This window comes from Equus caballus, chromosome 1 (genome assembly GCF_041296265.1).
Source record: "Equus caballus isolate H_3958 breed thoroughbred chromosome 1, TB-T2T, whole genome shotgun sequence".
Classification (NCBI taxonomy): Eukaryota; Metazoa; Chordata; class Mammalia; order Perissodactyla; family Equidae; genus Equus; species Equus caballus.
This window is the reverse complement of record NC_091684.1, coordinates 105,870,004-105,885,059: the sequence shown is the minus strand read 5'-3', so window position 1 is coordinate 105,885,059 and position 15,056 is coordinate 105,870,004. Positions and strand designations below refer to the sequence as shown.

The 15,056-nt window shown below is 40.7% G+C and overlaps 1 protein-coding gene across 10 annotated transcripts in view; it reads left to right on the top strand.

Annotated features, from left to right (window-relative positions):
* Positions 1 to 3,419: 3,419 nt before the first annotated feature.
* The window catches only part of FANCI (FA complementation group I), a 90,577-nt gene continuing 78,940 nt past the window's right edge, over positions 3,420 to 15,056 (top strand). For 3 of the 10 annotated variants that reach the window (XM_005602794.4, XM_070266726.1, XM_070266719.1), the window contains exons 1-2: positions 3,426 to 3,524; positions 5,262 to 5,364. In XM_005602794.4, coding sequence (XP_005602851.3) covers positions 5,281 to 5,364 — 84 coding nt within the window. In that variant the 5' untranslated portion in view covers positions 3,426 to 3,524; positions 5,262 to 5,280. Of the gene's footprint in view, positions 3,750 to 5,261; positions 5,365 to 15,056 lie in introns of all 10 variants that reach the window. The other 7 variants (XM_005602791.4, XM_070266738.1, XM_005602792.4 and 4 more) reach the window with 7 other exon arrangements.

The following is a 15,056-nucleotide window of genomic DNA, read 5'->3' as shown; positions in this document are numbered from 1 at the left end:
ACATTTTACCACATTTGCTTTCTCATTCTCTCTCAATATCTGCATGATATTTTTTTCTAGATCATTTTAGAGGAAGTTACAGACATGATGCCCCTCTTCTCTTGAATATTCCAGGATGCGTTTCCTAAAAACGGGGACATTCTCTTAATTAACCACAATACAATTTTAAAAATCAGAAATGAATGTTGTTATAATACAATTGGATAATCTATAAAGCTTAGTCAGATATCGCCAGTTGGAAGAGGCCAGTTTTTAAGGATTACTTTCCTTCTGCTCCTCCTTTCTCTCCTCCTCTCATTCCACCTCTGAGAAATAAGAGACCAAGTAGGGGAAGGGAACTAACATTTTTGTTTGTTTCATGTTGTTGTTTTGATTAATCTTTAAATGATTGCAAACTCACATGGAGCTTCAAAAGTAGTAATATATTTTTAAGTCAAAGCTTTGGTTTTGAAATTTAACATTTATTGAGATCATTTAAACCATCTTTTTCTAAGGACGCGTTCATGATTTGGCACCCATTTAACAAACATTGATGGAGCACCCATTGCCTGCCACTTTTCTAGACACTGGGGATACAAACAGTGAGCTGTGCAACCTCTACCTCAAACCCTACCAAACTGGAATTTCTTCAGGGTGCAGTCAATTGGTTTTACCTTAACAATCCTGTGAGCTGCCCAAGTAATACTGTCTTTTTAAAAATAGTATTATCTTAACCATTTTTAAGTGTACACTTCAGTAGTATTAGGTACATTCACATTGTTGTAAAACAGAACTTTTTTATCTTGCAAAACTGAATCTCTATACCTATTAAACAACTTCCCATTTTCCCCTCCCCCCAGGCCCTGGTAACTAACATTCTACTTTCTGTTTGTATGAATTTGGCTACTTTAGATAGCTGATATGAGCGGAATCATACAGTCTTTGTCTTTTTGTGTCTGGCTTATTTCATTTAGCATAATGTCCTTTGGGTTCACCCATGTTGTAGCCTCGTGTCAGGATTTCCTTTCTTTTTAAGGCTGAATAGTATTCCACTGTATGGATATACCACAGTCTGTTTATCCATTCAGTTGTCCACAGACACTTGGGTTGCTACCTTTTGGCTACTGTGAATAATACTGCTATGAATATGGGTGTACACATATCTGTTTGAGTTCCTGCTTTCAATTCTTTTGCACATATACCCAGAAGCGGGATTGCTGGAGGAAACTAACACTATTAAGTGCTTCTAAGCGCTAGGTTCTTTATACGTATGCCACCTTGATTATTCTCTCAAGCAATGAGAGAATGCCCTTAAACCCAGGCAACTGAAGTTTGTAGGCTGAGCAGGTGCCCCATTGGCCCCCTTCCTAGATGATGAGGAGTCCAAGCAACCTAGGGGGTGTACCCACTGAAGGCCATATACCCTCCTTTCGACCACGTTCTGGGGATCTTCCCACGATCCTCAAGCTCACTTCTTTGGCCTATACAGGCCCCTTCCTAAGTCTCCCCTCCTCAGAGTGACCTGCTGGTGTGCACAGCCCTAGGCCCAAAGGATAACCAAGGGCCGCTGCAGGGGAGAGGCATAGTGTGGCTCTCCGTGCCGGGTGTCCACATACAGGCATAAGAAGCCCCTCACACTGCAGGACTGAGTTGGGAATGAGAGGGGGCCTCCATTTGTACTTTTTCTCTAGACTCCTGCAACTATCAGTAGCTATAATGTTACTACACAAACATGAACTACTGACAAAGTCTGAAGAACATTTAGCTCCACTACTGTAAATCTGGTTTTCACTGGCTGTATCTTCTAGAATCAGTGTGTCACTAGCGGCCCAGTCTATGGAGTCTAGTTGGTTGAAGCAGATGGGTAAGATTTGCTGCTTATTAAGGAGGCCTGCACCAGGGTGGAAAACACTGCTGTGAACCTGAGACTGTGTTCTTTCTTTGCATATGTAACACCCGTTAGCGCTAATGGAAAACACAGATGATACATTCACGCAACAAGGGGAGACAAGACCCCTGAACTGTCCATGCCAGCAGGTAGACACTCACACGGGCAATTCAGGAAGTGTACCTGGGATGCACAAATGGAGGCTCAAAAAGGTGAATGAGCCTGCTTGAGCTACACAGACACACAAATTTGTGGCAGCCTGGACAGGCAGTTTTGTAGGGAGAAGATGAGGTAACATCTCCTGTTTCCTCGGCAAGCTAAAGGATTCCTCTCATGAATAGTTTTCTAACTCAGCTGCCATGTGTTAGCCACATATCACAGCTCAACATTGGGCTAGAAGGATGGCAGGAGTCAAAATTGCTTATGACGGGTCCCAGGAGCAGGCCTAGACAGCTGAGAGGCGTCATTGTCTTCAGCAGCTATGTTTCTTCCAGAGCTGGCCATGATACCGACCCTGGTATCAGTTTCCCCACATTAAACCCAGCATATATGGGGTTAAAACCAAAACACTCATTCCCTGCTTACTTTCTGGCTTCCTGCCTCCAGAATCCGCTATCCTCCATGGAGACAGACACCGTCAACGACAAGCACCTGGACCATCTCCTCCCCACAAAGAGATACGAGCTGGTGGGAAAGCTGCTGACCAGCAAGGTCACGAGCTCCCTCCTCTCTGCAAGTGTGTCAAGGCCAAAGACAGGCTGGTGGGAAAGCTCCGACCAGCAAGGCCATACGCTCCCTCTCCTCTACCTAAAGCCCCAAATAAAAACCCTTCCGTTTAGCTTTTCGGGGAGTTTGGGATTTGAGCGTTAGCTGCCCTCTCTCCTTGCTCAGCGCTGTGCAAAAATAAAATTCCTACTTTCTTCCACCACACACGGTGTCAGAGATTGGCTTGCTGCGCAACGGATGAGCGATCTCACTTCAGGTTCGGTAACAGCCAGGCGGACCCATTCCACCCTTACAGACTGGGAGTCAGGCTCCAGACTGAATGCCCCCTGATCTTAGCATGTCTTCCACGGCCACCTCATCTTTTGGTAAGTCCAAATCTGAAGGCCTCATCATCACTCCCCAGCGGGCACCTTTCCCTGTGCTCCCTGTGTCAGTCCGCTGGTGGTATCAATGCACCCCCACCCCAGGTGCTCAAGCCTGAATGGTCCTCAACTCGTCCCCTATCTCCCCAAGCCCTGTGCACTTGGACTTCCTAATCTCTTTCACGTGAGGTCCACTCCCTTCCAACACAAAGACCTGCGGGGCCATCACTTGATTCGACCCGTCGCACTGACTCCCCAACAGTACACAGGCAAGTCTGAACCCGACGACACCGCGCCGGCTATGCCCGGCCCACACTACGCATGCCCACTCTGCGGTCTGGAATTCGAGTGTGCAGGCCGCGCCTCCCCCTGCCTGTGAGTGGAAACGTCCGGCGACGCCCGACGGTTCCCCCCAGCCCATCTGCCTTAATGGTACGCCCCAGCCAGCCGCGGGCTCCGGGCGGCAGGAAGTGGGCCGCGGGGGCGGAGCCTGTCGTTCCGGGACCGGAAGTGCGTTGGTGTTCGGCTGAGCGGGCTTTTTGGAAGTTGGCGGCGGCGGTGAGCCTGAGGTGACCGTGCCGAGGGGCTGCGCGCGTGGCCCGGGCGGTGGGACGGCTGCGGGGAGGGAGCGCGGCTGTGAGCACGGAAGGGCTGCCGTGAGGGCTGGCGTCCTGGTGTCTCCTGCGGCCTGGGAGGGGAGCTGCGCCGCCGGCTCCCGCCGCGTCCCGAGCGGGCCGCACCCCCAGCCTCCCTGCTCGGTGGGGGGCCGCGTCTGCTCTGAGGGATTAATGACGGTGAGGGTTGGGCCCAGCGTCTTGCCCGTTGTAGGGGTTCAGTAATTCGTTTGTTCGAGAAGTACGTCCTGGGCACCTGTTGTGGGCTCGGTGCTGTGCTGAGCTACCGGAGAGTTTAAGATGAGGGTGGAGGTGGGGGTCACATACTCTGGTTTGGGTTTCAAACAGGTTGCTCTGGCTGCTGTGTGGGGGACAAGTTAGGAAGCTGTCGCGGTTCCGGTGAGAAAGGATGGTGGCTCTGGAGTGATGTGGCAGTAGTGGGTCTCCGTGAGAAGGGCCAGGTCTGAGAGGTGTTGCGGGGTGACCTTGCTGGGACCTAGTGCTGGATGTGGAGGATGATGGTGAAGTTGCTGAGAGGGTTGCCCGGGTTTCTGGTGTCAGCAGCTGAGCGGATGATGCTGTAATTGATGGAGATGGGAAAATGAGGAGGGAGCACAGGAGGCGGGGCAGGTGTTCTTTCCCCGGTCCGCCTTTGCCCCTCCCCGTGGCACTCCCATAGCTGCTCCCTAAGTCCCATCTGCCTGATGTGCCCCTGTTTCGTCCCCTCCTTTCCACTTCCAGAGTCTCCACCCTAAGACAGGCCTCAGCCTGACACCGAAATAGCCCCCCAGTCGCCTCCTAGCCTGTGCTCTTGTCCTCACTCCTTTCCTGCTTTAATCTGCACATCGATGCCAGGTTCACTTTCCTCAAGCCCTATTTCTATCTTGTCGTATCTCTTTTGCTCCCTAAATTTTGGTTGCTCTCCATTATTTACAAAATAAAGTCTCAGTTCCTTAACCTGGCATTTAAGATCTTGCACAGTTTATTGCCAGCCTCTCTCTCTAGCCTTCCCACTGACTGCTTCCCGCAATCTACTCGTTTCTCCCAAATAAGTTTTTCGGATTCTCATGTGAATGCTTTTGTTCACGATGCTCTCCTTCCCAGTGATGTATAACGTATGCCGGCTGGTTATCTTGCTGATCTAAATTTAATCTCTGAGTTCCAGTTTAAGCTTTCCTCTGCCGGGAAGCCTTCTTGATGTTTGAGAACACATTCATTTCTTTAGCCTTAACTTCTCATTTGTTTTTATACCATTTAATTGGCCCTTTGTATTTACAGTGCTGTTGGCTTATTTATTTATCAAATATTAATTTATTGTATGCTTATAATATATTCTTGTGTATATGTTTATAATAATTTATTATTTATTTGATGTACTGTTAAGTGACAGCTTTGTTCTAGGCAGTGTGCTGGGTAGGTGTTAAAAAATATGATAGGAATATGGGCAAAAGTTATGAAACCACTTGATTAGAATACAAGTTTCTAATAAGGAAATTCTAGGGAATTTGAGATTATTTTGGTTTGGAGAATAATCAGCTACTTATACTAGTCAGTAGTCCTTAGCCTGTTGTGCACCCACTGCGTACATTGTCTATTAATATGTATGAAATACTCAATTAACAGCGAAGAAAAACAAATCAAGCTGGTTTAGTGCCGGAAGTTTCATCCAGCTCTGACATTTTTCCCCTACAGTTCTCTGATACGTGCAAAAATGGACCAGAAAATTATATGCCTGGCAGCAGAAAAAACAGCAGACAGACTACAGGAATTTCTTCAAACCTTGGAAGAAGATGATGTGAGTATTAGGAAGCATGTTGTACTAAAAGCAAATGTCAAGCATGATGGCAAATTCAAAGGACATGTTGGGTAGAAGAATGATTCTGCCACTTCGTCTACCCCCAACTCTCCGTAGGAGACGAGGATTTATTTGATAACAACTCATGGATGTAAAGCAATGGGGGAGAGGAAGAGAAATGGACAACTTAAGTGCATTTGTTTAAGCTTATACAACTGTATAACATTTAAACAACATTTATGCAACTGTATGGATATAAGCAAATTAGTGTACTTTTATGGTTCTTAGAACAATCCTATTTGAAGGTAGTATCCAGCCTATAGTTATTGATGTGAGACATTAGATTTGCCTAGTGATACTTCTTTATATTTTTCCCTAAAGAAGACAAATTCATAAGCAGTAGAATATTTTGAAGTTTTTAGTAAAAGAGAAAACCAACTGTGTCTTCACTGTAAGTATATGATTATAAAATGGGACAATAATCACCTTATGTGTGAGGCTGTTTATTCTTCCTAACCTTGCTCTGCTGATATACTTCTCCTTTTTCCATAATAAGTGATCTCAGTGTAATCAGTCCCTGCATGGAAAAGAATCCTTCCTTAAGATTAACCTTAGACATTAATATATATGTATAAATAAGTTAAAACTTTGAGTATTATGTTTTGGTTTTTTTTTAAGATTTTATTTTTTTCCTTTTTCTCCCTAAAGCCCCCCGGTGCATGGTTGTATATTTTAGTTGTGGGTCCTTCTAGTTGTGGCATGTGGGACACTGCCTCAGCGTGGTTTGATGAGCAGTGCCATGTCCGCGCCCAGGATTCGAACCAACGAAACACTGGGCCGCCTGCAGTGGAGCACGCGAACTTAACTGCTCGGCCACGGGGCCAGCCCCTTATGTGTTTTTTTTTTTAAATTTAAAGATTGGTGCCTGAGCTAACATCTGTTGCCAAACTTCTTTCCTTTTTTTTCCCCTTCTTCTCCCCAAAGCCCCCCAGTACATAGTTGTATATTCTAGTTGTAGGTCCTTCTGGCTCTGCTATGTGGGATGCCACCTCAGCATGTCCTGATGAGCAGTGCTAGGTCCTTGCCCAGGATCTGAACTGGCAAAACCCTGGGCCGCCGAAGCAGAGCATGGCCCCTGAGTATTATGTTTTTAAGGGAATTTTTATAGGGTAGTGTTGTAGTCATTGAAGCTAGGTGCATCTTAATCTCTGTTACCTGACGTTAACTGCAGGGATGTGCTCTGGTTTTTTTTCTTTGAAATTATCCAGAATTGCTTTTGCAGCAGCTTTTTGAGACAGCCCATTGCATGAGTCGTAACTTGAATTATACTATAGACAATTTAAGATTTTGTTAAAAGCAGCTTTTAATTAATTAATTATTTTTCTTTACTTTTTTTTTAAGATTGGCAACACATGTTAGCTCAGATGCCAATCTTCTTTCCTTTTTTTCCCACTTCTTCTCCCCAGAGCTCTCCATTACATAGTTGTATATTCTAGTGGTAGGTCCTTCTGGCTCTGCTATGTGGGACACCACCTCAGCATGGCCTGCTGAGTGGTGCTAGGTCTGCGCCTAGGATCCAAACCAGCAATACCCTGGGTGCGTGCAAACTTAACCACTTCACCATGAGGCCAGCCCCCTAATTAATTAATTTATTTAGAATTTATATTTTACTTGCTTCCAAAAGGAATTTGAGGAGGCTTTAACATTACACTGTAAAGTAAGCAAAAATAAGAAGTAGAACATATCTGTGATATAAATACATGTTATGAATTACTTCTCTGATTCTTGCTTATCACGAAAAGAATCCCTATCTCGTGTTTTTTGTGAGGATGAAATGAATGGTGTATGTAAAGCATCTAACATCTAATAGACACTGAATAAATGTTAGAAAAGTTCCTTTAGCTCTTCTTGGTTTTAAGTTCCTTCACCAACATGGACATAGTCCTCTGAACATTTCTGTTTTAACACTTCCCTTAAAAGTTTTATACCTCAGATTGAACACAGGGCTCCACATGTATTCAACAGTAGAGTAGAGTGGTACCACCGTTTCCCTCATTGTTCCATTAATGCAGAATCAGCTTCTTGGCAGCCATATCATGCTGTTGTCTCATTGCTCTCACAAGCAACTAAAAACTTCAAGTCATTTTTGCACATGTTCATATTAAGCTAAATTTCCTTCATCTCTGAACTTCTGTAGTTAGTTTTTAGAACCCATGTAAAAAATTTTACATTTATATCTGTTAATTATCATCTTTTTAGATTGTCATTTAATTCTATCAAATTCTTTTTGTATCCCAATTCTCTTGACTATGGAATTAATCATCTTTTTATGTCCTTTGCAAATTTGTTAAGCATTCTAGCAATATATGCATTCAGTTCATTTAATAAAATGTCCATAGAAGATGTGCTTGGAGTTAAAAATTATAAAACACATAAGGAAGTCCATGATAAGAAATACTGGCATATCTAGCAATGGGAAAATTCACATTCAAGGATTTGAATAGAGCAATGTAAATATTTAACACAAATATTTAATGTGACATTTAACATATTCAAATATGTAAATGAAGGAATAGAATCCATAAAACAAGAAGGGATGGATTTGAAAAAAGAAAACTTTAGAAATCAAGACCTTGATAGATAGTTAATAGTTGACTAAACACTGCTGAAGAGAAAGTTAGTGAAGTGGAATATAGATCTGGGGATAACTGAACAAAGCAAAGATTTTAAAGAGATGCAAAATATGAAGAGTATGTAAAATATGTGGAGAATAATAAAAGAAAATGAATCTTCTTCTTAAACACATAGAATGTCCACAAAAATGGATCATTGTGTCATATAGTAGAGCACAAAGAAAGCATTTGTAGGTCCTGTAAGGTAGAAATATTATAAACCACTCTTTTTGATCACAACGCAATGAAACCAAAATCAAAAAAGGCCCTTCTACCTGGAAATAAAGTACCTTCTAAACAACTCTTGGATAAAAAGAAATATGCAAACAGAAATTATAGGATTTCGGAAAAATAATGAAAATAGTACATATCAGAATCCATGGAATGCTGTTCAGAATGACCTACATCAATAAAAATGAAATAATGAAAATTAATTAAACTTCCAACTCAGAAACCTAGAAAAAAAGCAAAAAAGTAAACTAAAAGAAACCACAAGAAACTACTAAAATAAAAGTGGAAATTAATAAAATAGAGAACAGAAAAACAGTACATCAAATTAATATGTCAAAATCCTGGTTCTTTGAAAAAATAGACAAAATCATTAATCAAGAAAATAATGGAATAAGCACAAATTTACAAAATAAGAAATGACAAGGGAGAAATAATACACAGAAAATCTCAAAAAAAATGCCAAGATACTACTTTGTATATATCTATGCAAATAAATTTGAAAATCTAGAGGAAATGGATAGTTTCTTAGGCACATAACCGTTTAATAAATTGACCCAATTGGAGATGGAAACCTTAATCAAATCAATTTTCATAGAAAAACATGAGAGGTATTAAGCAATTACTTCACACAAAAACACCAGGCCTAAATCGTTTCACAGGAGATGTCTGCCAAACCTTTATAGATTATTGGTTAGAGATAGATACTGCTACATCAGTTGTTTTAGAGCATATATAATACATAAGGAAAGGTACATACATAAGAACTTCCAAATGCTCTTTATAAAGTATAACATTAATACCCTAAACCTGATAAAGATAGCATAGGAAAAGAAAATTATAGTCGTCTATCAGTATCTGAGCAGGATTGGTTCCGGGACCTCCTTCAGATACCAAAATCCACGGATGCTCAAGTCCCTTATATAAAATGGCATAATATTTCCCTATAACCTATGCATATCCTCCCATATACTTTAAATCATCTCTAGATTACTTATAATACCTAATACAATGTAAATGCTGTGTAAATAGTCATGATACAGTATTGTTTAGGGAATAATAACAGGAAAAAGAAGTTTGTACATGTTGAGTAGAAGCACAGCCATTGTAGGCCTTTTGATCCGTAGTTGGTTGAATCTGTGGATGTGGAACCCTCGTATATGGAGGGACGACTATATAGACTGTTGTCACTTATAAATATTGATGCAAAAATCTTGGAGGAAATGTTAAGGTACAATTTCAATACCACATTAAAAAAATACATACCGTGACCAAGTGGAGTTTATACCAGGGATACAGGTGGTTCAGTGTTAATATATAAAGACCATATGAGGGGCCAGTCTGATGGCGCAGCTGTTAAGTTCGCACATTCCGCTTCTCAGCGGCCCGGAGTTCGCCGGTTCAGATCCCGGGTGCGGTGGACATGGCACCGCTTGGCAAGCCATGCTGTGGTAGGCGTCCCACATAGAAAGTAGAGGAAGATGGGCACGGATGTTCGCTCAGGGCCAGTCTTCCTCAGCAAAAAGAGGAGGATTGGCAGTAGTTAGCTCATGGCTAATCTTAAAAAAAAAAAAAAAAAAAAAAAAAAAGACCATATGATTATCTTCCTAAATCAGAGAAAGCCTTTGACAAAATTCAACACCCTTTCCTAGTAAGATCTCTTGAGAAAATAGGAGCAGGTGGCTATTTCCTCAACATGATAGAATGTATATATGTAAATCCTAAATTCAGCATCTTCATTGGAAATTCTAGAGGCATTCCCACTATGGCCAGGAAGGCAACAAGCCTGCTCTCTCCCTCACTATTTAACGTTGTTCTGGTCTGATAGCCAATGGAATTAGCCTAGAGAAAACAATTAGAGGCATAAGAATAGAAAAAGAAGTTGCAAAACCATCTTTCTCTGCAGATGCCGTGATAGTATACCTGGGAAACCCTAGAGAATCAGTGATGAAACCGTCTACAATGAGAATTCAGCAAGGTAGCAGAATTTAAAATTAATATGCAAAAATCAGTAGCTTCATACACACATAATAACCAGTTAGAAGATATGGTGGATGAGAAGGTCCCTTTACTAGCAACAAAAAAGATAAAATACTTAGGAATAAGCTTAATAAGAAATGTCCAAAACCCATGTGAAGAAAACTATAAAACTTCTAAAAGACATAAAAAGACTTGAACAACCCGAAAGACATCCTTTGCTCTTGATTAGGGAGTCTCAACATTCTCAAGATGTCAGTTCTCCCTAAGTTAATTCATAAATTTAATGCAATACAAATAAAATTTCCAGTGAGCTATTTTAGGGAACTAGATAAGCTGATTGTAAAGTTCATATAGAAAAATAAACATGCAAGAAAAACTAGTAAAACACTGAAATGAAAGGCCTCTAAGGAAGGACCAGCCCTACCAGATAGTAAACATACTAAAAAGATCTCTGTAATTAAAGTATGGTGTTGGTGCATGAAGAGAAGAACAGATAATGGAGTGACAGAATAGAAAGTCAAAATAGACCCAAATATGTATAAAATCTAGTATATGATAAAATGATATTTCAAATAACTGGGGCAAATAGTCTTTCATAAATGGTGTTGGGACAACGAGATAGCTATTTAGAAAAAAAAGTTAAAATTATATCTATTCTTCATACAATATTCAAGAATAAGCTCCAAATGAATCAGGTCTAAATGTAAAAAAAAATCTAAATAAATATTAGAAGAAAACATGAGCGAATCCCTTTTTTTAACCTCAGTGCAGGGAAAGGCTTTTCTAACAATGACTCAAAATCTAGGCACACTGAAAGATTGATAAATGTATCTACATATAAATAGAGTACGTGACCAAACATACTATAAGTGGAATCAAAAGACATGACAAATTGGGAGAAAACATTTGCAGGATATCACAGATAAAGGGTTAATATCCCGAATTCATAAATAATATATTAATTGAGGGGAAAAAAGACCAACATCCTATAGAAAAAGGGCACAGGGCTTGAAGAGGATAATCACAAAGAAGATACATAAAAATGGCTTTAAACATACGATGCTCAATTTCTCTTATAACAAGAGAAATGCAAATTAAAATGAAATGTGCTACTTCTTACCTGTCAGATTAGAAAAAAATTGAATAACTTCACAGTACACTGTTGGTGGGGCTGTGGGGGAACAGTTCACTCATACGTTGGTAGGAATGCAAAAAAAAAAATGATAAGACCAGGATTAGAATTTGGTAATATCTAATAAAACTGCATGTACATTTCCCCTCAGACCCACTCATCCCACTTCTACGATTACCCTAAAGATACACCTCCAACAAACTAAAATCGTTTTATGCACAAGGAGGTTCTTTGCATCTGTAAAAAAGAATGAAGAAGATTTTTATGAACTGATAGTGATTTCCAGGAGATATTAAGTTAAAAAAGCAAAATGTGTAGTATGCTACCTTTTATATAAGAAAGAAGGGAAATAAAGCATACACATATGTGTGTATCATTACAAAAAAGAAACTCAAGAATACTGTAATCATACTGAAAGTGGGGAGCGAGGGAGAAAGAAAGAACTAATCCAAGTATTCTACTGTATACGCCCAGTCTTGGGCAGAGGATTGGAGGGAGAAATATAAATAAACCGTAAACTCTTTTGTAGTAGGATTGATTATTGTAGTGGTGCGGGTGAAGCAATTCTGAAACGATTTTAGATGTATTATAGGATTCAGCAAATGAGTAAATGTGCTGATATTGAGAGTCAGGGTTCTGAAAATGGTAGAGGGACATACAAATACGGAATGTAGGAAGGCAAGAAAGAACCCTGTGGGGATAGACTAGAAATGGAGGTATTGATGTGAACTCATGATTTCTCAAATATGTGAATGTATATGCATATCCATGTGCACATGTGTATTTGTGTGTATTTGTGTATACATGCATGTATTTCCTAGCTCTGTTCACTGAAATATCTCAAAAGCAGCAGAGATGCCACAGTAGCAACAAGCACACTTATGACCGAGATCTTTGGTTTCTAATAACCATTCCCCACTAAAAGAAACCAGGGCTTTTCAGGGAAATGGCTGATTGGAATGGTGGGCATGGTGGATACCAGATGAGCCTGGAAAATCTTACTAAGCCAGAAAGTAAAGAAATACTGGAAAAAATGGGGACATGTCACAAGGACACAAGCCAGCTTGAAGGAGCTTCCATTAGTCAAATCTGGGACTATTTGAACGTCAGAATAATTAAGTTCAGTTATGAATTATAAATCATTGAGAAATGTAGAAATTTCTGAGTCCATATAGATAATAAAAGTAAATAGGGAGAAGGGAAATCTTTTGTTTACCTTGTTAGAATATCATCATTTTGCAGCCATCATGATAAAGATTGCATCAGACAAGAAGCATTAGTGGGTGCTAAATCCAGAGAGAATTTTTTTTAACTTTTTATTTTGAACTACTTTTAGAGTTTGAAAAAGTTTTAAAAATAATACAGAGTTTCCGTGTATCCCTCCCCGAGTGTCAGCATTTTATATAACCTTAGTAAAATTTTAAGAACAGGAAATTAACACTGGTACAGTACCATTAGTGAAACTAAAGACTGTTCACAGTCTACCTGGTAGTTTTTCCACTGATGTCCTTTTTTTAATGTTTCAGAATCCCACTCAGGATCTTATATTGCACTTAGTTGTTATTTTTCCCTGATTTTCTGCAATCTGCAACAGTTCCTCAGTCTTTCTTTGTCTCTCATGATCTTGATAGCCCTGAATAGTATTGATCAGTTATTTTGCTGAATGTCCTTCATTTAGGGCCTGTCTGGTGTTGTCTCATGATTGACTGAAGTCATGCATTTCTGCTAAAAGGACCATCAAAATGGTGCCCTGCCCTTTTCATTCTATCATATCAGTGGGCTCCCGATGTCAGTGTCATTCCTGGTGATATTGACTTTAATAACTTAGTAACAGTGGTTGCTGCTGGGCTTATCTATTATACAAGGGGAAGATTAGATAATGAGCAGAATATTTGCAAGGTCTTAAAGTGTCTTCCTACAAACTGCTCACAGGTTGTGAAGGGAGGGGGAAAAATGGGAAAATCAGGCAACACACTTGACTAGGTGATCAGGGTTAATATTACCAGTGAGGGACAGGTGAACATCACATGCCTCCAGGTGTGATACTCTGAGAGGTACAGAATATCACCTGTGTTCTGGCTGAGATTGTATAAACTCAATCTAATCATGAGGAAACATTAGATAACACAAAATGAGGAATGTTCTATTAAAAAAAAATCTGTTTGGACTGTACCATTAACTTGGTACCAGTCTACCAATTAAAAGAAGAATTTTGAAGTCTTCCAGAATAACAGAGATACTTAATCTTATTTGGTCTACTTCTGTGTTTTAAAATGCAGTAGAAACCATGACTGAATAAGGTCAGAAAGGAAGACTGAAGATCACGTAAGTGGAGGGAGGAGGAAGAAGGGGAGTAGAGATCAGAGGGAATCGAGCGGAACTAACATTTGTTGGGCACCTGCTATGTGTTAGGCCCTGTGCAAGGTCCTCTACCTGTCATCTAATTCAGTCCTCACAATGGTCCTTTGAGGTATGGAAATGGACACACATAATAGAGATTAAATAACTTGCCTGAGGTTATATAGTTAGTAAGTGGCATAGCTAGGATTCATACCCAGGTCTTCTGATTCTGGGTCCAGTTTTTTTTTCCTTCCTATGCTATGCTACCTTTTGTTGAAACTAAAATGTTTTCATGAAGATTCAGAGTTTCTCAGCCTTGGCACTATTCACATTTTGTACTGGATAATTCTGTGTTGCAGGGTGATGTCCTGCACATTATAGGATGTTTATCAGCATCCCTGGCCTGTACCCATTAGATGACAGCGCCCTTCCAGTTAATGACAACTGAAAATATCTCCAGACATTGCCCAGTGTACCCTGTGGGGGGCCCTGGTTGAGAACCACTGCTCAAAGGGTTATGTCAAGGGCTAAGTATTCTGTTGGAAGTTGCAGGCAGAGCAGTCAGGTGCTTCCTTACTATATATTTAAGAAGGAAGAGAGATGGACTCCAGTCAGAAGACCAAACACATGTTGTTGTGGAAGAGATCAAATTCACTGTTTTATTAGTCTTGGCTTCTGCAACACTCCTCTCTCTGGATTATTGTCAACCTTACCTTCTCAGTCTCCTTTGCTGGCTGCTGCTTCTCTTTTTAATCCCTGAATGTTGGTGTTTCTCTTCTCTTGTTCTCTCCCTGCATGATCTCATATGTTCCCATTGAACTCTTTCTCTCTGAGCTCCACTTTGGCATATCCAGTTGTCTATTTGGTGTCTCCACTTGGATATCTTAAGAGTAGTAGTTCTGAGCCCCACGCTAGATCTGCTGAATCAGAAACTGCGAGTGGAGCCTGGCAATCCGTTTTAACAAGCCCTTTGTGTAATTTAGATGCTTGCCTAATCCCAGATTTTTACCATGTCAGTGGATGGTGCCACCATCTACCCAGTTAATTGCTTAAGCCAGAAATTTAAGAGTCCACCTTGATTCATTTTCCTTCATCACTACCCCTTTTTAACTTCTAACCATGAGGAAGTCTGTCTTAGTCCGTTCAGGCTGCTGTAACAAAATACGGCAGACTGGGTGGCTTATAAACAACAAACATTTGTTTCTCAAGGTTCTGGAGGCTGGAAGTCCAAAATGAGGGTACCAGTATGGTCAAGTGAGGGCCCTCTTCTGGGTTGCAGACTTTACGTTGTATCCTCACATGGTGGGACCTTTGTGGGATCTCTTTTATAAGAGCAGTAA